At 44.7% G+C, this 26745-nt stretch overlaps 1 protein-coding gene and 2 long non-coding RNA genes across 4 annotated transcripts; 1 reads left to right on the forward strand and 2 right to left on the reverse strand.

Moving 5' to 3' along the window:
* Window positions 1-258: 258 nt before the first annotated feature.
* Window positions 259-26400, forward strand: CCNK (cyclin K). Of its 2 annotated transcripts, none has more exons than XM_064486238.1 (11): window positions 259-482; window positions 11389-11637; window positions 12265-12346; window positions 14231-14362; window positions 17965-18070; window positions 18570-18627; window positions 19357-19526; window positions 19874-20145; window positions 20813-20846; window positions 23662-23733; window positions 25036-26400. In XM_064486238.1, the coding sequence occupies exons 2-11, from the start codon at window positions 11441-11443 to the stop codon at window positions 25659-25661; spliced, it is 1749 nt and encodes a 582-aa protein (XP_064342308.1). In that variant the 5' UTR covers window positions 259-482; window positions 11389-11440; the 3' UTR covers window positions 25662-26400. The 2 variants fall into 2 exon arrangements, with proteins under 2 accessions (XP_064342308.1, XP_031310154.2); XM_031454294.2 differs by having other exon boundaries at window positions 260-418.
* LOC135321343 (uncharacterized) lies at window positions 7301-10969 on the reverse strand. The gene is made up of 4 exons (XR_010381073.1): window positions 10892-10969; window positions 8554-8792; window positions 8295-8411; window positions 7301-7814 (listed from the first exon to the last, which is right to left on the reverse strand). It is a non-coding gene; the product is annotated as an uncharacterized LOC135321343 (long non-coding RNA).
* Window positions 18104-19425, reverse strand: LOC135321344 (uncharacterized). The gene is made up of 2 exons (XR_010381074.1): window positions 19336-19425; window positions 18104-18565 (listed from the first exon to the last, which is right to left on the reverse strand). It is a non-coding gene; the product is annotated as an uncharacterized LOC135321344 (long non-coding RNA).
* Window positions 26401-26745: the final 345 nt, after the last annotated feature.

Here is a 26745-nt window from a genome sequence, read left to right on the forward strand (position 1 = left end):
CAGCTGCGGGGCCGTAATTGGCTGGGCTGAGCCCACGCCCGGGCGTTGATTGGAGGACAGGCATTTTCCCCCCTACTCCCGCGCCCCGCCTCTCGCGCCGAAGTTCCGTTAGCACGTTCGGTTGCTCCAGAGTTCCCTCTCGTCCCGGGGGGCGGGACCGATGGGGTGGGCCCTCTAGCGGGCTCCTCCTGCCTCACGCAGCTACCGCTGACCCGCGGGGAGGGCCCGGGAGGAGACTGGCGGCTCTTTCCTCTTTTGAGAGCTCTATTTTCTTCTGATTGGTTGACAGGCGCCCCTTCGGTCGCTTATTTTCCGTCGCGGACGCAGCGCGATGACGTAGCTTCCCCGATATTCCACGTCCAAGATGGCTGCAGTCGGCACGGAGAGACGTTGCTAAGGGGCTTGCCTGAGGCGAGGGGTGAGTGAGTGACGGACCGCGGGCAGCGCCACTCAAGTCCCGCGGACCTAGAGATCGGATTAGGGTATGGCCACCTGCCTCCATCCTCTGGAGGAGTCTCCCCGGATTCCGCTTCCCTCCTCTACCCCCCGGTGCAGATCGAAGTTAGCGGGCGACGGCTGGGCTGCGAGACGCGCTTCGGGAGGGGGTCTGAGTCGCAGGAGTCGGTCAGGGAGGCCGGCCGGGACTCTGGAACAGGTAGCGGCCCTCAACATGAGGGGCGGTTAGGGTTCGGGGACTTTCTGGCAAGTGGGGAGAAGGGACAGGGGTCTTAAACACACGCGCGCCGTACCGCAGCAAATTACCCACATCTTCCCAGTTATTTCGCAGTGTGTCGGTCTTAATCTTGGTAAGGCCTGAGACTTCGGGTGTTGTTCCACATCTGGGGTACTCTGACTTCGGAATCTGAATAGCCATGTAACAAGGGTGGGGCTAGGAATTAGGAAAGGGCACTTCCGCGATTGGTTTCATTCTTGCCAAGATACCGCCCCTACGGACCCTCTCCTAGGCGGTTTGGTTTGTTGTTAAAGGAATTGTTCCTTAGAAGGTAGAAGCATACGTCTAGAGGTTACTTAAAAGCACTTAGACTGTTAACATGGTGGGTAACGCTCCCTAAATTTGGCTTGCCAGTTAAACGGAGCTTTCGCTAAACTATCTGACATTAGGAACAGCTTCTAAGACCAGTTAGTTGAGGATAGCCTTTTTATATTTTTAAGGTAAACTTGATAATGCTTGTGTATCTCGCTCTTAATCGCTTTTTAAAGATACCTAGCACAGTGCCTTGCAGTCGTAGCAGTGATTATGATTTTTGAATGATGTTACCAGAATGAAAGCTCCATGAAGGAACTTTATATTCTCAGCACCTAGAGCACAGCATCACGTAACGTAAACTATGTATTGCAGAATGAATGGATGGATGATTGTAGTAGCAGTCGTAGTGATAGACATCCGTTTAAGTGTTAGTGTTCTTACGATGCCTGCCTCCTGTTAAATAATCTTGGCTATGAATGTAATAGTTATCCAGGATTGTTTTTCAGGGTGACTACCATTGGTGTCTAATTTTAGGATTTTTTTCCCACTTTTGTTTCATTTTGATTATATTGCGGTGCATCGTTCAAAAATATTAGTTGATTCTTGCATAAAGCATGTTTAATATTTATTCCATTTTTAAAATGTAGTTTGCACCAACACGCAATAGAGAAGAAAAAATTGCTAATGAAATCCTTAAATCTTAAATGCCATTTCTAAAATTGAATGTCATAAAGAAAACAATTGGTCATAGTTTTGGCCTACAAAATAAACTATGTGTTTCAGGAGTTTTTATTTGAAAGCAGTGAGTTTGCTAACTATCTAGAAGGAAGAAAAATGTTTTCTCTTTTAAAACTTCTTTTTAAAACTAGGTAAAGACAAACAAAATCAAGAAGGGTTAAGTACAAGGTAATTGAGATTATAAAGAATATCTAATTGGATTAAATCTGTCTGATTGGAGTAAATCTAATCCATATTTTCAGGCTCAAAGGATATACCAAAAAACTTGTAGATAAGATTGTGAAGTCATTGTTCATGCTTTTGAGAAATCTTAAAAGTGCAGTTAATGATGGAGGACTAGAGTATGATAAATGTGTCAGTTTCTACAGAGAGCAATTAGGTGGATTTGGATCTAGAACTTGTTAATGGTGTATTTTAGAATCTTGTTGGGTGAGCAAAAAGAGAGTTTGTGTACTTGGGAAGAAAGGGCTCATACTCTCAGACCAGCAGAGCTTCAGTTAAAAAAAAAACCAATGACACAAATCATGCTTCTTTGTTATAAGTTTACTAGACTGGTGGTGGATGGGGGTTGCTAGACATGAGTCTATTTAGATTTTCTTAGGACACTGAGCATAAGCCTTCCTATCCTAATAGACACAGGAGATAAATGAATACTGAGTAAGTTCTGATTAGACGGATTTATATCCATTCAAATTACCAACCCCAAATGTTGATTAATGGGTTGATGACAGCCTGGAGAGAGTTCTTTAGGGATAAGCTACAGGGCTCTGGTCTTGCCCTTACTCTGGTTTTTTATTACCAACTTTAAATATATGAGGCACATTTCTCAAAGTAATAAATGCATGCAAAAGTTGTAGTGATAGCCAGTTTGTTATATGACACTCAGGATTCAAAGAGTTCTTAAAGGCTGAAATAATATACCAAAACTAAAAAGATATAAATTTTCCAGGAATGATTAAATTTACAAAATCTCAGTTGTGTTTGAAACGAGAAAGACCTGACTTGGGAAAAAAAGTGGTTCTAGGATGTAATGTTCTGTTTATAGAAGTGAAATATATGTAAAATTTTCCCCAGATTGAGGGAAGGCAGTATTTTACTCTAATGACAAATTATGTCTCTGCCAATTACTGGCTGTGTGAATTAGACAAGTTACTTCATGCCTCTTTGGCTGCATTTTCTCAGTGATAAATTATGAGGTTAAGAAAACATAGCTTACAGGCATGCTGCCACTCATGGACACACAGTGGGTATGTTGCTGAATTTAATAACCTCCCTTCATTCACTGTGCAGAGCATATGAAGAGTATTGTGTTCCATGTTGATTGCTATGTTTAGAGAGGATCTTGAAACTTGAAGCATGTTCAGGAAATGGGAATATTTGTTTACCCAGGAGAAGAGAAGAGAATGGAAAAACTACCTTCACATATTTGAAAGCCAATCAGTAGGTAAGAGAAAGGTAGTTCCAAGGCTTAGGGAGCTAGGTGGGAGCTGCAGAGAGTAGCTGAAAGGTAGATTTCATTCACTTATTATTCTGTGCCCTCTCTGTACTAGATGCAGGGCATGAACAGAACAGATAAAAATCAACATAAGACAAATACAAGAATTAATGTGAACACCAATTACTGATACCCAGCAATGCCATAGGCTGCCTTGTCAACTATTAAGGTCTCATTAATAAAAGTGGCCCAAAGAAACTGAGTGACCAGATATTACCGTTTAGAGGCAGTCTCTGTACAGGGTTAGAAAATTCGGTAGTGACCTTTACTGTTGTTTCCAATTTGTAAATATCCATAATTCTAAATGTTGAAAATGCATTTAATCTTTCATTAGGTAAAATGATGTATCCAAAGCACATTCTTTTTTTTATTTTTACTTTTTTTGGGGCGGGGGGGGCGAGGAATTAGGTTTATTTATTTTATTTTAGGAGGAGGTTCTAGGGATTGAACCCAGGACTTCATGCATGCTAAGCATGTGCTCTACCACTTGAGCTATACCCTCCCGCAAAGCACATTCTTGAAAGATGTGTCTAAGATGTCTTGACATGCTGCTTGTTTATGAAGAGCTTTTTACTTTGCGGAGCTCATAAATCTTTCAGTCACTTTCACGGTAATCATGAGCTGTTAATGAGAAAATGTATAACTTTAGGGTCTTATGAAAAAATAATTAAAGAGTAATAGGTAACAGGGTTATAGAACTGAGGCAAGAACTGTTTCAGGGGATGAATGATTTAGAGGACCGTTTCTGTTCTATTTGTGTACACTTGCTTTCACTGTGTTTCACGTGTTGTTAATTCTGCCCCAGAGTCTAAAAGGCACATGTGGTGGATTATTAGCATGGGATTTGGCAATGATAGCAAAATAAAAAGCATATATGGATATGCTTATGATTTATCCATTCGTGGACTGAGATTCTTTTCCATCCTTATTTCATCCCTACTGGATTATCCCTAACCCTTGCCCCTGCTCTGCCCCTCTCCTCTCAGCAGATGTCCTGGCACTTCCTAGAGAAGTGGAGATACTCCTTTATGATTTATTTTATCTTCCTTAAATGATTTTTAAAATATCTTCCTCACACTTTTCCTTCCTTCTTTCTCAGAGAAAGAGCTTCCTTCCACAGAAACCTCTTTGTATTATCCTGTGCTTTTTATTAGCTCTTAGCCAGTTAACCCCTCAGTGGCTTGTTCAGCCTCCTCTAGTGCCTCCTTTCCTTCTGGCTTCAGACATCCTTCATTCTCCTTTATGCTGCAGAAACTATCACCTGTTTTACAGCCTGCTCATTTCTTCACAGCCCATGTGTCTTCCTTCTGCCCCACTGCACCTCTGAAAAGGTTCTTCTGTCTACATGTGTATGTATCTGCTTTACTGAGATACAATTCACGTACCGTACAAATCACCCATATGAAGTGTACAAGTCAGTGAGTTATGCAACCATCACTACAGTCAATATTTAATGTCTCATAACTAATCACCAGTCTAGTAACCTGTCCTTAACGCTGGTCCTTTAATTTTTCTGTAGCATTTGTCACTGTTGAGTACCATCTCTGACTTAGAGCTGGCATCTTTTGGCTTCTTATGCAATTAAGGGTGCAAATTTCCCTACCCCTTTGACCATTCCTTCCCTTTCTCTCCTTCCTGCTTCCTCAAGTTCTTCCGAGTTCTGTCCCTACACCTTCTTTCTTCATTCTCCACCCCTCTGTCACCAGGACTTTAGTTGTCACTTCTATGTAGATGAATCCCAAGTAGATATGTTCTTTCCAGGTTTCAGCAGGCCTGTTTGTGTGTCTGATGGACATTTCCACACAAGTTTCTTATAAATTCTTCAAACCTAATATTTATAGAACCAGATTCTTTCCCTCCCCCATCAAAACCAACTTTCTCTTCCGCATTTTTCTTTTTAGCATCACCCTTCTCTGTCAAGCAAAGTTCAGATCATCTCTTGCCATCCTTTGCCTCACAGCCAGTTATGATGTCCCTTTCTCCCGCTGCCATTGGTGGGGACGGGCCCTCATTAGGCATGACTTGCACGGCTCTGTGGTCTAACTGGTCTTCCTTCTGCTGATCTCTAAATGGCCCCAACTGCATTGCTCTCCCCGCGTACTGTGCTTTACTATTTCTCATGGCACTTACCACTCCCTGACAGATGCTGACCTACTTGTTTCTCTTTGTCTCTGCTACTAGAATGTAAGTTTCTAGTAGGGGGAAGACCTTGCCCCTCTTGTTTCCTGCTGTGTCACTGAGGCCTGGCTTATAGTAAATGCTCAGAAAATATTTGAATGAATGAGTACATGGAGAACTGTTGGGTTAATATATCTTAGAGATTCCCAGCTAGTGTACTGTGAATAAATTACAGATGTGCTGAGATATTGATTCCCTCAGCATGATGTTAAGTCATATGTAATTAGACAAATACCAGGAATCTTATTAAATAAATCTTTAAGTGACCATCTTTAACACCACCTCTACAGGGATCTCATTGCCAAGGGTTGCAGGTATACCAGTCGTGAAATAACCAGTAAAAAAGTTTCTAATAACCACAGATCTCTGGCATGAAGGCTGCTTCTGAAGTGAGCCCTGATCAAAATATAATGGTGTCAAAATCACTGGCATCCAGCAGTTGACCAGTTGCCTTTTATAGCTGCCTATATGCCTATAAGAATATACGTGAATATTTATTACTATTATTAATAATCAAAAAGCAGCAACATCTCAAATGTTCTTCCACAGTAGGATGGATTGATAAATTGTTATATTCATAGAATAAAATACTGTACCGCAGAGCTTCTCAACTTAAGCACTAAGTTAATTCCTTGCGGGGGATTGTTCTGTGCATTAAAGAATGTTCAGCAGCATCCTGGCCTGTCCACTGGGTGCCAGCAGTAACTACCCCCCCCCCCCACAGTTATGACAAGCAAAACATTGCTAAATGTCCCTGGGGGACAAATTGTTCCCTGATTGGAGACTCCTGCTAAATAATAATGAGAATGAACAAATAGGGCTTTAAGCAACAACAGGGGTGAACCCCAAACATAATATTAAACAAAAGAAACCACTTATAAAAGAGTGGTGGTATATCATTCCACATCTTTTAGAAACAGGAGAGATTCGTTGATAGAAATAGCAAGACAGTGGTTGTCTTTGAGGGGATAGTGGTTAGGAAAGAAAGGAGAATTTGTGGAGTATTGGTAATGTTCTGCTCATCAACTGGGTGGTGTTACACAAGTGTGTTTATGTTGTGAAAATTAATAAGCCGTACGCTTAATTTTGTTGTTTGTTTGTTTGTTTGTTTGTTGGAGGGAGGTAGTTAGGTTTCTTTCTTTCTTTATTTTTAGAGGAGGTACTGGGATTGAACCCAGGACCTCATGCATGCTAAGCATGTGCTCTACCTCTTGAGCTATCCACACCCCCCGCCAAAACCGTACACTTAAAATTAGTGTACTTTTCTTTTTGTATGCTATAGTACAGCCAGAAATTGTTTTAATGTAAAACTACTGCCCACACATTTACATCTATTCTTTGCCTACTGAGAGTTCTGCTCTCTCAGACCAGAGGGGCTGGGAATCCCCCTGTTATCCTAAGCTGTCTCATCTGGTTTCCCCCCGGCTTTGTAGTGAGTGAGAAGAGTACAGTGTTAATTGTTTACCTGTGGCCTGGACACATGTTAACATTGTGCCACCTCTGCTCTGGGAGTGTGTATTTTAGCAAAACCATTTGAAAGTAAGTTGCAGGCATCATGACACTTCAGCCTAAGAGTAAAGTCATTCTCCTTTCTCATCACAGTATCACTATTACTCCTATGAAAATTAACAGTCATTCCCTAATGGCCTCTAATATATAGTCCATATTAATATTTCTCTAATTGTTCAAAATTTTGTTTATAGCTTTTTTTTTTTTAAACAGGATCCAGTCAAGGTCCACACATTTCATGTGATTCTAATGCCTCTTTAGTCTTTTTAAGTCTAGGACAGTCCCTCCCATTTTTTATCTTTTCATGACACTGATGTTTCTGAAGAGACCAGATCAGTTGTCTTGTAGGGTATGTCCTTGTTGTGCCATTAAACTTGTTCTTCTGCCCCCAATATCTACTGTAAAAGGTGCTTGGTTGGATTTAGGTTCAGCTTTTGGGAAATAAGAATATTTTATAGGTGGTTGATATATATTTTTTCATATTGCATCATGTTAGGAGGCACATAATGGCAGGTTTTCACCCTATAGAAACAGTGATGCCAAATTGGATCATTTTCATTAAGGTAAAGGTATTTTTTTCCCAAAATTATTACCAGTGCTAGCAAAGTGGATTTATTATCCATGTATTTTAATATTGCCACGGACTCATGGATTGTTTATTCACTCCTTTACAATCAATCATCATCATTTTTCTTTTTAATATTTAAATTCCCTGAATTTGTCCAGTGGGAATCTATGATGACTCCTCTGTCTTTTGATAATCTTCCATTAATCTGAGCACATCCCACGCAGGTCTTTACCCCAGACTGAAAAGGCGACCTTCCTTTTAGAGGATGATGGTGTTGCAAACTAAGATTTGGGCTCGAGATGTGTTCTTGATTGTAGGAGTGTCATTGCTTCTAGGACCTGGAAATGAACAGAACTGAGATATATATGTACTTTTTAATTTTATTTATTTATATATGTATATATTTTTAACTGTGATTTATTTTGAGATTTTCAACTGAAATTTAATATTACAGGTTTTTTCTTATATATATTCATTTCCTTTGCACCAAAAATCTTGATTCCTAACAATACCATTTATATATTTGCTTTATCCTACAATATACCAAAGGAAGAAAGAAAGGCTTGACAATTACAGTACTGTTATGACAATTACAACGCTGTTACTAACAACGCATCACTGAAGGAGTTTAAGAGTCCCTTGCAGTTTTTTTTTTTTTTCTCCTTAGACTATATCTCACTTGGAATATGGAACAAGATCAGAAATTACTTATAATGATTTTCTGTGTGGTTGTGTTGCCTATTTGCTATACACAGAGTTTATTTTGAGTTTTAGGATTTGCTTTTTTAGTTAAGTTCATGAATATATTAAATACTTACATGATTCAAAATTCAAAGTTACAAGTGAACTCAGGAGCCGACCCGAAGGAGCTCCTTCCAATGGCCATAACTTGGAACAGTTTGAGCAACAAATAATGGTAGTACTGGATTATAACTCTAAGAATAAGATAAATATTAATGAGCCCATACTTGTAAAAATAAATGATTGAATAAATAAATAAGCGAGGGAGAAGGAACAAATCTTTCTTACAAAAGAATTCCAGATAATGTTGAAGGAAGGAAGGAAATAGAAACTCACCATTAGAATACTATAGCAGTAACGGTTGCAGGCAAGATCCTCAGATGAGTGCTGAAATTAATGGGCGGAACTTCACAGAGAAACCTGTACTTTGCATACTATTTTGCATTGCAAAAGATTTCCCACCAAATGTTTGCTGTTGTAGTTTTAACAGAGGTCCACACGTTCTTTGATACTTCTCCTTCCAGGGGGTGGCTCTTAATTCCCTTACCCTAGAGTATGGGCTGGACCTCATGACTCTTTTTAAGGGATAAAAAATAGAAGGGGAAAAATAGTAACTTACAGTGGAAAACCTGGCAGGCCCAACTTAACCAAATGATCATGGTTAACATCAATAGTAAGGTATAGCACAGGGAAATATACACAAGATCTTATGGTAGCTCACAGAGAAAAAAATGTGACAATGAATATATGTATGTTCATGTATAACTGAAAAATTGTGCTCTACACTGGAATTTTACACAACGTTGTAAAATGATTATAAATCAATAAAAAAATGTTAAAAAAATCAATAGTAAGAAGTCATTTGGATATCTCCTACTCCCTGATGTGAGCTGGTGAGGAGGGCACTTCACTTCTGCCACCTTCCTTAAAACTCCAGTCTGTCAGAGGGGAAATATCGGACAAACCTAAATCAGAGACGTTTTAGTCTGCCTGTACTCTACAGAACTGCCAAGGTCATGATAAACAAGGGAAGACTGAGAAACTATTACATATTAGAAGATGCTAAGGAAATGTGACAGCTGAATGCAATATTATCCTGGATTAGATCCTGGAACAGAAAAGAGAATTTTTGGAAACACTCAAAATCTAAGTCAAGGCTATATAGTTTAGTTAATAAGGTACCAAAATTAATTTTTTAGTGGTTACATAAGATATTAACACTAGGGGAAGCTGAGTAAAGGGTATACAAAAATTCTCTGTACCATCTTTACAACTCTTCTATAAATCCAAAATTATTTTTAAATAAAAGTTGTTTTTTTTTTAAGTCAAAGCTATACGAAAAGATTGAGAAGTCTTGTTCCCACTCCTGTTGTTTCCATCCTGCTCTTCCCCATTCCCTATTGGTAACCTTTTTTGGGGGCGGGGGAGGTCATTGGTTTTATTTATTTATTGTTAGAGGAGGTGCTGGGGATTGAACCCAAGACCTTGTGCATGCTAAGCATCACTCTACCACTTGAGCTCTACCCTCCTCACCTGTAACCATTTTTTATTAGTGGTTGTTTTTTTTTTAAGTAAAGGTGTCTATTCTTATTTCCCTTCTTTTCTTACATAGATACTAACATGCTATGTACGCTGTCCTGTATCTTAACTGATCCTGGAAATTTCTCCACACCAGTACTTAGAGATCTCTCTCGGTCTTTTTAATAGCTGCATGGTATGCCATTTGTGTTAATGTACCACTTTATTCGGTAGTGCCCTGTTGGTGGGCATTTGCATTGTTTACAAAAGTTTTTGCTATTATAAACAATACTTTGGTGAATGATCTTGTGCACCCATCTTTCATGTTTGTGATGGTATTGTCAGAATAGATTCTTACAAGTGGGATTGCTAAATCAAATAGCAAATGCATACGTAGTTGTGTTAGATATTGCCAGATTCCCCTCTGTGAGAGCTGTTCCATTTTGTACTCCCATCAGCAATACATGAGATTACCTGCTTCTCCCCAGCCTTGCCAGCAGAGCATATTGTCAAACTTTTGGATTTTTTTGCCAGTCTGATAGGTGAGAAATGACATCTCAGTTTGACATCTAATTACATACTCTTCACATATACTGAGCTTTAGTTAACTGGTCTTCCCGCCCCCACCACCCCCAACCATTGCCCAGTTCAGTCACACACAAAGTGTAAATTAGTTCGAGGTTACCTTTCTCCAGCTAGTACTTAATTCTTCCTGTTGGAGGAAAGATCATACTCTATTTAGAGCTTCCAGGTGCGAGGAGGAGAGCATTCAGCCCTGTCACCTTCCCCCGCAGACGTGAGGCGGGCACGCGGGGAAAGCTGGGCTTTCCCTGGCCCAGAGCCTGGCTACCGGACTGCTGTTTTCTTGCTGAACCAGACCAACCTGGCTCTGGCTGCCTCTTTTAGAATCTTTTGCTGCCCTATTTGAAGATTTCTATTCTCTGCTCCAGTTTACAGTTTGCATGTTACAGTGGCCTGTAGGTGAGAGTCCTTGGTTTTTGTTTTCTTTTCTCAGCATGGAACTTTTAGAGAATCTCTTTATTCTGAATGAAAGAGTAGAGATGAGAAAGCAAGACGAATTTATTTTAAAGGAACTCCTTCCTTCCTTTATGGACCACCTCCCGCCACCCTTCCTCCCTAGTCACTGTACCCATACCTGGTCTACATTGCTCAGCTCGGTGGCTTGTGCAGGTATTAATTCATCCAGTCTGGTCGCTTTTCTAAATGAAAGTACCTAAGTGAAAGCAAGTTAACTAAAAAAGGGGAAATTTGATTGTGTGCTAGAGGGAAGAAATGGATAATTTTGAAACAGAAACCTTTCGGGGTGTGGTTAGTTTTTTACTGAGTTTTACTGAAGAACAGAATCTAGACCAGCGTGAGGGAGCTGGGTCTAGTGAAGAAGGGGAGGAAGGGAAATGAGGCCAAAATGGGTTTCCCTTTAAGCTGCCGTGAAATTTAGGGTTTATTATTCTGTGGGCCATTTAGGTGTTAAATTGTGTTTGAGAATGAGCCTGGGCCTCTCACTTCCCTCAGTGCTGTTTCTTCTATTGGAAATTACGACCAAGTACAAATCTGTGATTGTAGGTTGTTCGTAACGATTGCGATTGCTCAATGTGAGGTATCCAACTTTACTTCTTCTTCTCTTTCTCTTAGGATTCTAACATTTTCAGAAAATCTTTTGGAAAGAACAAGTGTACTTCAATAAATGAAGGAGAATAAAGAAAATTCAAGCCCTTCGGTAACCTCTGCAAACCTGGACCACACAAAGCCATGTTGGTACTGGGATAAAAAAGACTTGGCTCACACACCCTCGCAACTAGAAGGACTCGATCCGGCCACTGAGGCCCGGTACCGCCGAGAGGGGGCTCGGTTCATCTTTGATGTGGGCACACGTTTGGGACTGTATCCTGATCCTCCTGGAAGCTGTTATAGATAGACTAGATGCTATATTTAATAGTTTAATCAGTTGCTGTAGACAAAATATATAGTAATATGTCTGTACTAAAATAGCTCTTAAGTATCTTTGTTATTTAAATGTTATTCCCAATTTGCTTGGCTCTTCAGGGGTTTTCTCTTTCCTTTTTATCATTTTTTGGGGGAGAGGGTAATTAGGTTTTCATTTATTTATTTTTTAATGGAGGTACTGGGGCTTGAACCCAGGACCTCGCGTGTGCTAAGCACACACTCTCCCGCTGAGCTATACCCTCCCCCCTTCCTTTTTATCATTTAAATGTGTTGACTTAGGCATTGAGCAAGTGGCCACCAGGATGGAAAACATCATCCAGTGGTCACAGTTGAGGTGTTTCTAAAGGATGGTGAGGCCCTGTCTTGTTAAAGCGTAAACTTCAGCTTGGTAATTCTTGTGCCAGAATTCTGACACCTGGAGACTCCACCCCACTTGCTTTACTGCTGACAGTGTTTGTTTTACCACAGCTGCTGTTATTATTATTTGTCTTTATTGTTTTTCCACATTTAACTAAAATGTGACCTGTAAAAATTCTTGGCTAAAGTCCTTAACCAGAACAACAGACACTATGATACCCTGGCAACTGGAATAATTTATTTTCATCGCTTCTATATGTTTCATTCCTTCAAGCAATTCCCAAGATATGTAAGTGTGTGAATTCTGTTGTAATTCTCTGTCACCTTCAGTGGACTGATTGTAGTCTTGCTTTACTGTGTTTTCCAGAGAGTACTTTTTTAAGGTACATACTGTATACAAACAAAATCAAGCTCCAACTTTGGCTTCTTAAATTAACTATGGTAAAATGTTTTAAACTTTTTTTATTTAGGCCAATATGAACCATAATCACGTTGCACTTTGTGGGAAGTTTTACTTCCTTGTTACATTTCCCAGGATGGTTTGGCGTTACAATCACGGCCCACAAAGAACAGGGTGGCACAGATGTTCTGTACATCTTCTCAGTCATTCTTCAGTTACTCCTCGGACACGTGCTGTCTTACGCTCTGTGGGAGATCTGATAGGGAACCTGCCTCAAGTAGCCTTCAGCCCAGGGCGGATGGTCTGACATGTTCAAACACATGGTAGAGAGCAAGGCGGTGGGGGAGGCGCAGGAGGAAGGCTGGAGCACTCAGGGGAGACAGTAATTACATCATGGAGGGGTCAGGGGAAACTTGAGAGAGGAGGCCTTGACTGTAAGTAGGGCCTTGATGTGCTGAGACAGGGCAGGGCAGTAGTCCAGCAGAAACCAGTGAGCAAAGACACGGGGGAAGTGTGCAGTCTGCAGTCAGCCCAGCCAGGAAGCCGTTTGGCAGAAAAGGGAATGAGAGGACCCTGAGTGGGAAGGGTGGACACCAGTCAGACCATGGTGAGCCTCAAGTGCCGAACCAGGGAGCTGTGGCTTCAGTGGGTGAACCAAAGTGATTCGAGGGTTTCAGGAAGAAGACAGAATTAGACGTAACAGAAAGTAATCTGCTGGAGGGTCTTCGTTTCGACAAGATTTCGTTTAGTTTTGTACACATGTCCTCCTCGCTAGTGTGTGACGTTCTCTAGGGAGAAGACCGTGTCAGGATCAGCTTTGTCCCCCAGCACAGTAGCTGTCACCTAGCATGGCTGGGATTCTGTGAAGAGAGGGGCCTGTAGGAGAGGTTGGAGCCAGCAGAGAAAAGCTGAGGGTAGAGCAGCGGGAGGTGGGGGACAGGACTAGGACCCAGGCGGCAGGAGGAAGGGGGAGGAAAGTGCAGGCCGTGCGGAGCCGAGTCCGGGGGCTGTGCCGTGAGGTGCGCTTGCCCCGCGCAGAGCTCACTGTGCAGGGGGTCGGCGTCTTTAAGGTTGCAGTGTGAAATGAAAATCTGTTTCTGCAACTGTTTCCCTTTCTGGCATCTACTTTGTTTACGTGACATTTTATTCAGAAAACTAAATTTAAAATAATTTTTTTTCACATGATTGTTCTTGTTTATTGAGGTCTGTTGATTCTCAACGGGTGCTTTTTCCTCCAAGTAAATAGAGCAGGCATAAATATCTATAATGAATAAATTTATTGTCTTACAAAATCATTGTCTAGAAGTATGAGAATACAAGAAAAGATATTTGCAGTCAGGTGTCCATAGTCAACAGCCAGTACAATTTATAAAGAGGAAAAATCAAAGATTCCAAGCTCACATGACAAATTCTTCCTAAGAGATATTAAAGCTTTTAACCCAAATGGTTTGTGTTTTCAAGCACATTGCAGAGGATCAAGGATTTATAATTAACACTGATTCATTGTCACTGAACGTTTATAATACCACTTGGACTAGAGAAGCACATAATATGAAAAAAATAATAAAATAATTTATGAAGCCAGATATGGGGGGAAAGGGAGTTGTATGTGAAATTTCCTTCTAGCTTCTTGAGTGTCCGAGTGTTTGTGAGTGAGAAAGAGGATGGTAGGAGAGTGAGGGGGCCCAGTTTATTGTGAAGTCCAAAAATCCCTTTTCCGTTTCCGTGTGAGCTTTGGTAACAGTATCTCAGGAGCTTTTGTCTTCCTTTCAGGTGACAGGAGCTTGTTGTCTCTTTCTGGCTGGAAAGGTGGAAGAAACACCAAAAAAATGTAAAGATATCATCAAAACAGCTCGTAGTTTATTAAATGATGTACAGTTTGGCCAGTTTGGAGATGACCCAAAGGTAAGAATCATAACTTCCTGCCTTTATATCTTGATTCCTCGTGACAGCATCATGGTAGAGTTCCTCGTGTCGACAGTGGCCATGTATGGTCCCTCTACCTGCCAGGCCCCTGAGTCTCTAAGAGGACCTTATGCAGAGGTACTTTTCCCTGCTTCTGTAAGAAAGGAGGGAAGATAATGTGGCCTCCATTTAGGTGGCATTTGCTAATGTGATATGCCATGTTCTGAGCCCTTTAGGGGCAGTAGCACTTTTAATGGGGGTGTGAGCAAAATCCCCCTGTGGCCTTGACGCCCAGAAGCAATCTGGCTCCTTGGGTTCCTCTCCAGCTGCTTCTGGGTCGATGGGAAGCACAGGTGCTGTGTGCACAAGCACGTGTCTACATACGCGTGTGTCTGTTGCTTCCCAAGAATGCTGGAATCTATTAACGTTTGCAGCTATTTTCAGACACCGGGATTGGCATTGGTCATACCATCCATCCTTCTCCTTTCCCCATACCCCCTGCCAATGTCAGGAAATGGTGGTACAATAACTGTACACGTGCTTTTATTATGTTCTAAAAATACCACTTTCCAGGACCAGTGGCAGCTTTCCTCCACCCCCTTTCTTGCCAAGGTCCCCACCTTACAGCCCCTGTTAATTAGCCTTCGTAACATGTGTGCAGCTCATAATTAGATAGATTGTAACCAAATAATCATACAAAAATGTTCCTCTTCTCAACCGTAGGGTCTGTGAGAGCTCAGACCATGTCTGTTTTGCCTGGCACCTAGTACAGTGGCTGCAAGGAGTAGGCATCCCACAGGTGCTTGTTAAGTAAATGACGAACTAAGGTGGTAGGGAGAAAGAATCACAGTTAAAGCCAGTTAACCAAGGTGATGAAGTTCAGCGCCGTTCACTGTTCTTCTTAACTAGCAGGTATTGCCTCGCAGAGTGTTACCCTCCCTGTGGCTGGCAGTGTCTGTGTGCGTGTATACAAAATGTTAGTCTCCCTCCTTGCTTCAAGGAGTTAACAGAGGCCCAGAATGTTTTTACACATACTGTGGCTTTGATTAATGGTAATATTTTGTAAGTATTGTCAATGTGGATAACTGTCCATTAAACTTATTTCTAAATCCGTTCACCTGTTTATTAAAATGTGACCCTATGAGGAATTCATACTAACAGTGGTCAGAAGTATACTTTTATAAAAGTAATGTAGCATCAGATAATGTTTTCAGTGCCCATAGGATTTTGCCTTTTACAGAGCAGGGAGATGATGGTAGGAACGTGTTGTGGTCTTGGTGACAGAGCCTCATGGCTGATTAGCTGCAGTCACCCGGAAAGAGTCGCAAGGATCTGGAAGCCCTGCTGGGGCAAGGGCACGTGGCAGCGGCTGGTGTGTGCTGTCCCAGGTGCCTTCGGAGAAGTCCCCTTCTAATTCCAGCCTTTCCCCTCTGTACTGACTTGTCAGGAAACCAAGACCCGGGCCAACCCTATGGGCACTGAAAACATCTGATGCTACATTGCTTTTATAAAAGTATAGTTTTGTCCACTGTTAGTATGAATTCCTCATAGAGGCACATTTTTATAAACAGGTGAATGGATTTAGAAATATGTTCAATGGAAGTTCTGCAGCTCCAGCGCCCAGAAGACAGGAAGAGGGGACTGGTGGTGCTAATTTAGACCAGGGCCAGGCTGACTCAGGTGGGCAGAGGGGCTTTGCCGCCTGCCCCTCCTCCTCCTCCTCCTCACGTGCAGCCTCCACAGACAGGACTGTGTAGCAGCCAAAGGAAAGAACCGTGGCTCCGGGAGCAGCGCAGACACTGGAAGACGTTTTCCTCGGCGGAGAGGAGAGGAGGGCAGTTATTCGGGGGAAAGCAATAGAAGGAACTAGGAAAGATAAGGTCCTGAGTCATGTGGAACTTTTCTGGCTTAATTAGCTTTGCTCTAACTGTGTGGTTTCTCCCTCATTGTATTAATTGTTCATGTTTTCAACAAATACTTGTTCCAGGCTCTGTGTTAGGCACTAGAGCTAAAACAGGTAGCAAAGCAGGCGTGGCCTTTGCTCGCATGGATTTTACAGGAGACTGGTGGGGTAGATTTTAATCAAATATTCATATGCCCAGCTATCTGACGATGAGTTGTGTTAAATGCTATAAAAGGTTATTGAAAGATGCAACGAGGGCATTCAGTCTGGGAACCCAGACAGGTGCTTGGGACAGGTAGTGTGGGGCTGAGGGGAAATTCCTTGAGGAATGGTGTTTGCACAGAGACCTAGAATGATCCTATTAATTGAATATTTGAAACACAAAGGGAGGCGAGGCCTTGGGCTGTCTTGTAACACTGTATGGTCTGCAGTCTGGACACTTGATAAAGGATTGTTTCTAAATTTAGAAGAGATGTTGAAGCTTCTGGGAAACAGGTGGTGACAAAAACAGGAGGGAAATAAACTGTTGTCAGGATTTTGTTGTACCGTGTGAAAGTCTTAAGACTTTAAAAGCTTTTCTGAGGGAACACTTGGGAAACTAGGGTGGACAGACACTTGTCCTGCTGTGCCATTTGGAATAACACTGGCGATAGAATCGCCTCTGCATTCTGTGACGTAACGCAGACCTCAGCCTGCAGGCCGGGTGCCTGCACGTCTCTGCCCAGCATTAACGGATTTATGCAGCTGTCAATGGTAAGACTGTCAGTCTCTCCAAAGCCTGTTCTTTGACTCAAACAACTGATTGTAATTGTTCTTGCCGCACAGTGTTTTGATTGTATTTTACATTGTCTGTAAGTGCTAGGAACAGTCAGACTGCACGGAGATTGAATTCAAGAAGTGATTGTTTATGGATATTAACTGGTTAGAAAGTATGATAGAAGAAGAGATTCCATTTACAACAGCAGCAGTCAAATAATATATCCAAGAATAAAGCTTGTAAGAAATATGTGGAACCCATGTCGGGCCAGGATGGAAGGACTTTAAAACTACTAAAGGACATCAGTAGCTTTCACTCTTTCTAGAATAATTCTAAGTAAAATGGTATTAAAGTTCAAGTGGTGGAGGGGATATGCAAAAACAAGAAAAAAATTTTTAAAGAGGAATAGTAATTGAACTGTCCCTTCCAAATGTTAACTCTCTCTGATCCTGGTACATACAGAAGTGGACAAACAGATCAATGAACAGAAAAGACTGTGTGTGTGTGTGTGTGTGTGTGTAGATAGTTTAGGACGTGGTTTAATAAAGGAGAAAATGGTGATCTATTCAGTAAATGACTTCAGTGGAGGTCTGGAAAGAAGCTAAGTTTTGGTTTAATTATCTGTAGAGTAAAGGTCTATTTTGTAAAGGGTGCTCATATGTGTTGAAAGTAATGACATTTCTAAGAATGTTTATTTTGTTTTGAGTAGTTTTAAAAAATTAATTCTGATTGTTTGTTTTATCTTCTTACATTTAGTTCTTTTCAGAATTTTTCATTATCTCTGAGCATGTTAAAGGCCTGAGTGACAGAGAGGAGAAAAGGAGTGAAAAATAGTTGCTAAAATATAACTTGAAGGAAGAATTAAAGGAAAGCTCACTTTTTAATGCTGTTTCAGACCTGTGGCTGAAATTACTAACCCAACATTTGTTATTTTATTTCTAGGAAGAAGTGATGGTTCTGGAGAGAATCTTACTACAGACGATAAAGTTTGACTTACAGGTGGAACATCCATACCAGTTCCTACTCAAGTATGCGAAACAACTCAAAGGTAAGAAGAAAAAGTTACCAAGAGAACACTGTCTTTCTGAAATCAAGTCTTTATAATAATTTGGTGACACTCAGATTACGCTTCTCAAAGGGGAAAGTGGAGAGTCAGTGTGTGAAGTGCCCAGGACACGGCTTGCCGAGACGATTCAGTATGACAGCTGTTAATGCTGTTTCCTTTTAGTATAAACAGAGTCTGTCATCCGGTTGCCAAGTGATACGAGGTAGGAAGATGAGTCAGGATTTTTAAATAGCCAAATAAAAGCAGCCTCAGAGCCAGGTTTCCCATGAACGGTGGCTCAGCGTGGGTCGTGCGGAAAGACACAGGCGCAGGACTTGGCCCCGCTCGCTTGTCCTTGTTTCCCAGGCGGAAGCCCTTCGCGGTGTACTGGGGCTGGTGCTGAACACACAGTAGGCTTTACATAAGTGCTTGTTGCTGCTTGTGCATTCTTTTTTTCCCCTCTTCTATTACTACTAATTTGTCTTTTCTTCCCCATTTCTAGGTGATAAAAACAAAATTCAAAAGTTGGTTCAAATGGCATGGACATTTGTAAATGACAGGTACACATGTTCAAATGTTGGTTTATGGTGTTTTAAAATAGGCAGGGACTTTCTGTGTCATTTAATCCAAACCCCTTATTTTGTATGGAGGAAACTGACTTGCCCCAGCATGATGGGCCAGTTAATGGCAGAGCTGAGGTTAAAGTCCAGGTCATCTGCTTCCCAGCAGAGGGGGTGCCCTGCCTTGTCATGGTGGTACAGGATCCTGAAATCTTACCACAGCTTGAAACATAAGTCCAAAACCCTGCACTGGAGAATTTTGGCAAGTAGATTCTTAAAACCCATGTGGTTCTGCACAAGTACACTTCCTTATCATGGTTTCAGAGCTTTAATGTTCTTGGAGCCCAGGGCTATAACAGGGTGCTGCATGGGGAACAGAATTCGTGTGAGTGGAGTTACCATCATGTGAAGAAACAGTTCAGTGCTAGGATTTCAACCACTTGGAGAACACAACCATTTCATTTGTATTCCATGACGTAGCAAGTTTTGAAGATGCTGAAATTCTGATTCTTTAAGATCAGACAAATTAGTAACTATGATTAAAGTAACTCGTTTCTATACCTTTAGAAGACTAAAAACTTGTTTCTTTTATTTATAGTACTTTATGTGATCATTTATAGGAAAGAATAAGCAAATCAGCATTTAGATATGGCATCTAGTCACCGTGCCTTGGATTAATCCTAAATTTGCTCATCCAAATCAAGTCACCTCTTTTTCTTGTTGAACTAGTCTCTGCACGACCTTGTCACTGCAGTGGGAACCAGAGATCATAGCGGTGGCAGTGATGTATCTTGCGGGACGTCTGTGCAAATTTGAAATACAAGAATGGACTTCCAAACCCATGTATAGGCGATGGTGGGAGCAGTTTGTGCAGGACGTCCCTGTGGATGTCCTGGAAGGTACCGGGCATGCTGAGCTTTCTGCAGGCGTGTTCCACATTTAGGTCATTCTTCCCCATGAACCTTGAGCCCTGAGAATGGATTTTCCCAAATAGGCATAAAAACTCTTCTAATTAAATTAAATTCTCTAATATAATGTTCATTCTGTCCAAGCACACAGTTTTGGTGAACTAAAAATGCACACCACTGATGTGCACACCAGAGATTGGTGAATTACGGATTTGACCCCCATATGTTGGTCCTTCAGGGGAATCGTAGCTGAAAGGAAAATGGGTGGATTTTTTTTCTAGGTAGAATTTTATTTAAAGTATTAATTTGTGGTAAATGTCTTGGTGCCTGTCGTTTAGACATCTGCCACCAAATCCTGGACCTGTACTCACAAGGGAAACAGCAGATGCCGCATCACACGCCCCACCAGCTGCAGCAGCCCCCGTCTCTCCAGACGACACCACAGGTGCCACAGGTGCCACAGCCGCAGACGTCCCAAGGCTCCGAGCCTCCCCCGTCCCAGCAGAAGGACGCGCAGCAGTCAGCCCAGCCGCAGGCCCCGCAGCAAGCGCAGCCGCCCAGGAAGCCGTCCCCGCAGCCTAGTCCTCCCCGGCAGGTGAAGCGCGCCGTGGTAAGTGTGCTGTCTGTCCAGCCCTCCAGGGCAACACCCTGCCTGTGCGTGTTCCCGCTTCTAAGGGATCGCGCGGGACACCAAAAGCAGGGAGTGACGTGCACCCATCTGCCTGCATGTCCGCGGGGAGCCTGAGAACGAGCGGGGTCAGAGAAGCGGTGCTAGGACGGCCCTGTCCTCCAGCTGCTGCTGCCTGTGTCCGGGCCCCAAGACCTGCCGGCGTGTGGTCTCCAGGTCTGCACGCTGACCGTTAGCGTAGGGGCCCCCAGTTCTCTCTTCCTCTACAGTGTTTGGTTCCTTACATGCCACAGAGTATTTGTCAAGGTTTCTCCCTGTGGTCGCAGCCCACCAGTGGAGGAAGCCATGCCGGCAAGGGAAGGCAAGGAAGGCAGGCCGGCAAGCTCCACTCCCCAAATGCAGCACAGCATGAAATTCAGCCCTCAGAACTCTGCTCCGGAGAGTTAGTCGTTCTGTCTGGTCTGAAAGGGAAAGAGGAGGCAGAGATGATGATCTGTTAGGTACCATGGTTTGCCCTGCAAGTTCAAGCCAAAATGAATTTTTGTCTGAGGCTTGTTCTGGCTGTGATTCTGTGGGTGCCTAGATAGTCCGTTTTTCCTCACTATTCCCAGGGTCTTGGTTAACCATCATGTATTTTCTTTTGGAACAGGTTGTTTCTCCCAAAGAAGAGAACAAAGTAGCAGGTAATTTCCTGTTCGCAAGTTTCGTTTTTTAGTTTTATATCTCTTTTATCAAAACTTTACATTCTTAGTCAACATCGTTTCCCTTCAGATTTAGATTGGTCTTAAAATTTAACCCTAGAGCCCATCAAAAACTTGGCCCTACCTGCCAGAAAAAGTGCGTTGTCTTCTTTGTTTATTTCCTGATTTTGTATTTTTAGATTTTACCCCGACAGAAGATATCAATACAAAAAAACATACATATTAGTGGCAATAACAATGTGCTCTGTACAGTGCAGTCGTCCCTGGTGTCCCCGGGGCATTGGTTCCAAGACCAGAACGCACACATGCTGGAGCTTCGCCGGCAGCCCTCCCTACCCGCAGACGCCTGGGGCTGGCTGCGTGTGACTGGGGACGTAGGAGGACTGCCGCCCCGTCTGTCCTGGGCGTCAGTGAAGCCCAGCACAGTGGCTCCCGAAGGGCGTGGCGCCCCCGGCTGAGCAGCAGGCGTGGAAGGGCGGGCGGAGGGCAGGGCCTGGGCCAGGTGCTGTGGGAGAGCCGCCGCACGCTGCAGCCCTGCTGCCCAGGGGGCCGGACTCTCAGCACCTTTCTTCCCCGTATTTCTGGAGCCCAAAGTCGGTGAACTTGTTTCTATGTTGGAAACAAACAGAAAGAGTGGGTAGAACCTGGCATCACAGTGGAGAAAATGAGGAGGTGTTTCGTCCCTGTGTCAGCGGCCCTGTGCGTGGCACTGAGCCCCCTTAGGGCACAGAGCCTGTTTACTCGTTTCTGCTTCTCTATTGCTTAGTTCCAGGGTAGGAACCCAGTGAATTATTCATAGACCTTTCAGGAGGTCTTCAGGTTACAATAAGGCTCTGCTTTTCTCAGGATGTTTGGGGCAATGATGGGTTCAGTACAGGAGAGGGCTTTTAGCTCCGAATGACAAACAGTAAGTGTGAGACACAGGGGAGTGGGCTGCGCTCTGTGCCATGTCGATGTACAGTCAAGCTGAGCTGGTGCTGTGTCCAGAAGAGGCAGAAACAGGCCCGGTGGCCTTGGAGGAGGACTGGCCTTTGACTGAGGCTGAGGGGGTGGAACCTCTAGGTAGAAGAACAAAAGTGAGCAAAGGAATTGAGACTTTGGGAGAAAACAGAGAGGGGTATTCCTGGACTACGAAGAGTTAAAAGGGAAGAGCTTTTGACAGGACTGAAAATGGGGTAGAACCAGGTGAGAGAGTGGAGAAATCTGGGCTCCACACAGGCAGTGGGGCCGGTGGAGATGTTTGAGCAGGAGATTGGTAGAGTCTGGGTTCATTTTAGGAGTTTCCTGGCAGCGGTCATGGGACAGCATGTGAGTGAGACCTGGCGAGGGCAGAGACCGGGTGGGGGCCTGGGGGCCAGAAAAGAAGGGTACAGACACAGCTTAGAGGTAAGAGCCCCGCTGCGCTTGGGTCCGTGTCGCTAGCTGGGGTGGGGGTGGGGCTCTTGGGCACCGGGGGTGTGGCCGACTCAAACTGCCCTGTGCCCTCAGTGCAGAAGCCACACCAGATTACCAAGAGTTAGAGAAAGCACTGTTAAAAATCTTACTAATAAATTTTTACATCGATCACACATTAAAATGATAAAAATTTTCTATTATCAGGTTAAATCAAATACCACATTAAAAATACTTCACCTCTTTGTAGTTTTTAACGAGGCTACTGGAAAATTTTAAATTGCATGTGTGGCTCTCCTTGTGTTTCTGTTGGACAACCCTGATCCAGACAACTTGAGCTTGGCCGGCTGTGGGAGGGAGGCTGGAGGTGGGCACCAGAGTGAGGGACATGGAGGGAAGGCTTGTGTGTGAGTGTGGGCTGCGTGTCTCAGGATGGGGCTTGAGAGTCTGGTTCGCGGTTCTGGAGGGGAGAGGGGAGAGGCGGAGATGTACAGCTCCTCTGCCTGGATTGGGCAGGGAGGGGGGCATCCCTGGACCTTGAATCTGGCCTGTGTTTGGGATGGAGGAAACCAAGAATGTCCAGCGATGCCAGAGCAGAAGCAGAGCAGAGTGGTGTACAAGCCAGAATTAAGTGAGTTTTAGGGAGAAAGAGCCAAAACACACCCAAAGAAAGATGGTGGTTTTTCCAGTTGTGCTTGCACGCGCTCGGCCTTCATAAACGGAAGCTGTTGGGCTTGGTGTAGCCTGTCTTGGCCACTTAGCATTGTCATTGAGGATGCTGGTGACGTGTAGCCGCTCGACCCTGAAGGGTGGGCTGTTTCCTCTGCCCCAAGTGGCCCCGAGCCCATTGCTTTTACATCCGATCACAGCTTCCAGATCTTTACTGACGCCAGCCAAGGTGCTGCTTCCGACTTGCTGCCAACTGGGAGTACACGTTGGTGAGAGAGAAAATATAATGCACCTAAATAAGAATTAAAAGGTAGCAGCTTCTCCTTCGAGGGCTCAGGGCCGTTCTTTGTGTCTGTGTATTAGTGACAACACTTGATAACTGGGGTGTCCTCCGTTGCTCCCTCGTCGTGGAAGGGCTGGTCTTAGGCGGTCGGGAGGAAATTGGGGAGACGTGGGAAGTGGGCTGACTGGGAAGTTAGAGTTGGTTTTTATTTTTGGAGGGGGCTGGGGAGGGAGTGTGTTTGTTTGATTTGTTTTGTCCTTTTATAGGGATGGGTTAGCTGGGACCTTCCTCAGATTCCCTGCAAGCCTTGGTCATCTCTGCTTTTTTCCCCAAAATAGTCCTGAACAGTATCTTTTTCTTTCTGTTTCTTTTATTTGATTTCATTTTATTTTGGTCTCTATGACATGTTTATTCACATAAACAGTAGCTTTTTAATCTACTTTTTCTTTTTAGAACCACCACCACCTAAAATTCCCAAAATTGAGACCACTCACCCTCCGTTGCCTCCAGCCCACCCACCTCCAGGTGAGTGTCTGCTGAAAGCACCTGGGAAGGCCAGCTTTTCTCTCTGTCTTCTTCAAGGGCAGACTTGGGAAGTCCTGGGGAAAGTTTGTAGAAGGGCCAAATTTAAAAGGCCATTAATGACCTAGGATCTTTCAAAAAATGGTTTTGTAGAAACCAGGTAGTTTGAGGATGTTGTAAATTCTAAGTACATCTGAATATTCTCTGGCCTGTCTCATCCAGAAATGCTGAGCTACCTGGGATAAATGAATTTAGAGTCAGTTTTAGGAAAACAAGGTCCTGCCAACCTAGGAACAGTGTCCAGGTCTGGGCACGGTCTTAGGCTTCAGTCTCTCCCACCTGCTTCCTGCTGGTGAGATGTCTTCTCAGTACCTTTTGAAGAATAAGCAGTTGTTCATGGACTCACATGGAGACTAAAGAGTGAAAAGTTCTTCACAGGTACATAGGAAACTGGGAAGCTTCCTTGATATCATTAAAAATAGAGGAGAAAAGTGAAGAACTTGCATTTGTCATCTGGGGTAACACTTTGGAAGATGAAGGCTTCAACTAGAGAAGGCAGGAGTTAAGGAGTGTTTTTTTCTGAAGGCTGGTAGATGTTCCGGAGACTTCTCTGAGCCTCCGGAGGCGTCAGCTCTTCCAGTCAGCTGCTGGGCGCTCCGGGGAGCCAGGGCAGTGAGCGGTGCCCCCGAGCACAGCACAGCGCTGGCAGGAGTTGCTGCCCTCGTGGGCGTGTTGGCTTGTCAGAGGCTTGCCTGTTGTTTTTTTGAATGCCATCTCATGCATTTGACCAACTCTCAGGCTTTCTGCTGAAGCTGGTGCCACAGACAGTAATGTAGTCTGGCCCTGGCCCTTAGCTCAGTCTCTGGAGGCAGAGACAGGCAGAAAGAATAGGCCCTGCACGTGTTTGAACTTGGGAGAGGCCCGGGGGTGGGGGGGTGGGGTCTGGGTCAGAGAGGGGCTCCGTGTGCTTCCGGGACTGTCTGTGGCTGGTGTGGCTGGGACCAAGGGGCTGGAGGCGAGGTGGAGGGCCTGTGTGACAGGAAGTGAGCTGTCTGGCCATAGAGGTAACAGTTGCTTGCTGTTCCTCTGTGTAGATGGCCTTGGGGGATCAGGAGCGGGCCTCCAGGCTGTATCGGGCTGGGAACCCCAGCGTGGCAGTGAGCCGGTGAGCCGTGCGGAGCTCCTGGCTCGGGCCCTCCCCGCCCCGAGGGAGTCAGTGGATTCACCCCTCCTCACACAGCCCTGTGGGAACGCCTTGCTGGGGAGCTGGCCCAGGGCTAGAGGGTGACCTTCTCTCCCCTGCAGACCGGAAGCCGCCCCTTGCGGCTGCCTTAGGTGAGGCTGAGCCACCAGGCCCTGTGGATGCCAGCGACCTCCCCAAAGTCCAGATTCCTCCTCCAGCCCACCCGGCCCCTGTGCACCAGCCACCACCGCTGCCACACCGTCCGCCACCGCCACCACCCTCCAGCTACATAACTGGGATGTCCACCACCAGCTCCTACATGTCCGGAGAGGGCTACCAGAGCCTGCAGTCCATGATGAAGACCGAGGGCCCCTCCTACGGAGCCCTGCCCCCTGCCTACGGCCCGCCAGCTCACCTTCCCTACCACCCACACGTCTACCCCCCCAACCCGCCCCCACCACCTGTGCCCCCTCCCCCCGCCTCCTTCCCCCCACCAGCCATCCCTCCCCCAACCCCTGGCTACCCCCCACCTCCACCCACCTACAACCCCAATTTCCCACCCCCACCCCCACGCCTGCCCCCAACCCACGCAGTCCCACCTCACCCTCCTCCAGGCCTGGGCCTGCCTCCAGCTAGCTACCCACCTCCAGCTGTCCCCCCTGGAGGACAGCCACCTGTGCCCCCACCCATCCCCCCACCTGGAATGCCTCCAGTCGGGGGGCTGGGGCGGGCAGCCTGGATGAGATAACGTGACTCCAGTTCTTTTTCCCCTTTGTTTTTTAAACAAAAGTTTTTCTAATCAACTTGAAGAGTAGTTGAAGTGGATAAACAGCAGGGTACCTTGTATGATGCTAGACAGTTGCAGTTTGGGGAGAAGAGGATCAGCCCGTGAGATGAAATTGTGGGGGGAGGGTCCTGCACATCTGGAGTGGGGACAGCGGCTCTCAGCGTAGCCCCAGCAGCATCCGCTGCGACCCGACCGTGTACTTGGCTTCGCTGATGTCGTCCGCTCGTCCTGCACTGGGTTGCTTATACTAGTGAGAATGTTAACCAGCCATATTGGCTCAATAAATAGCTTCAGTAAGGAGTGAATTTCCTTCTAGAAACCAGTGCCTATTTTTCCTGGAAACTCAATTTTAAACAGTCCAGTTCCACCTGGAGTCGAGCTGCTGTCAATGCTGTCATTCCATGATGTTCTCTCCCATGACCCCCGTAGGTCAGATGAACCACTTTTTTGATTTAGAGACATTTACATCCTTTGTATTAAAGTTATTTTGAAGGGGTTGCCTTGTTGGATGGCTCTTTTTCCTCCAGGGAGAAAGGGAGCAATGTACTTGGAAGTAATGTATGTTTACATCAATTTGCAAATTCCTGTACATAGAGATATATTTTTTAAGTGTAAATGTAACAACATACTGTGAATTCCATCTTGGTTACAAATGAGACTCCTTCAGTCAGTTACCCAAATAAAATCAGTTCTGAAATGATCCCCTTGTTTGTTATGGGTGAAAGGTGGGACCCCCAGGCCTTAGCAGCCCCCCAGTTTGCAGCCCAGAAGCAGGTCTCCCTCAAGACCCTGGGGGCCAAGGAGTGGGCAGGGGGAGAATGCTGCCCAAGAGAGGCCTGGCTGCCGGCCAAACCCACCCTGGGCCCCCCCAGGCGGGACCCCCCACCCGCCTTGTGGGCCAGCCTCCCGCACCTGCTCAGGCTGTCTTTGGAGGAAGAAGTTGAGTTTCATACTGGTTTGGAACTGTCAGTGCACTTCTGGCCTGTGACTAGACGGAGGCCACTGAGTGGCTGTGATGGTCTTCAGCCTCCCACCCGGGGCCCTG

This window comes from Camelus dromedarius, chromosome 5 (assembly GCF_036321535.1).
Source record: "Camelus dromedarius isolate mCamDro1 chromosome 5, mCamDro1.pat, whole genome shotgun sequence".
Lineage (NCBI taxonomy): Eukaryota > Metazoa > Chordata > Mammalia > Artiodactyla > Camelidae > Camelus > Camelus dromedarius.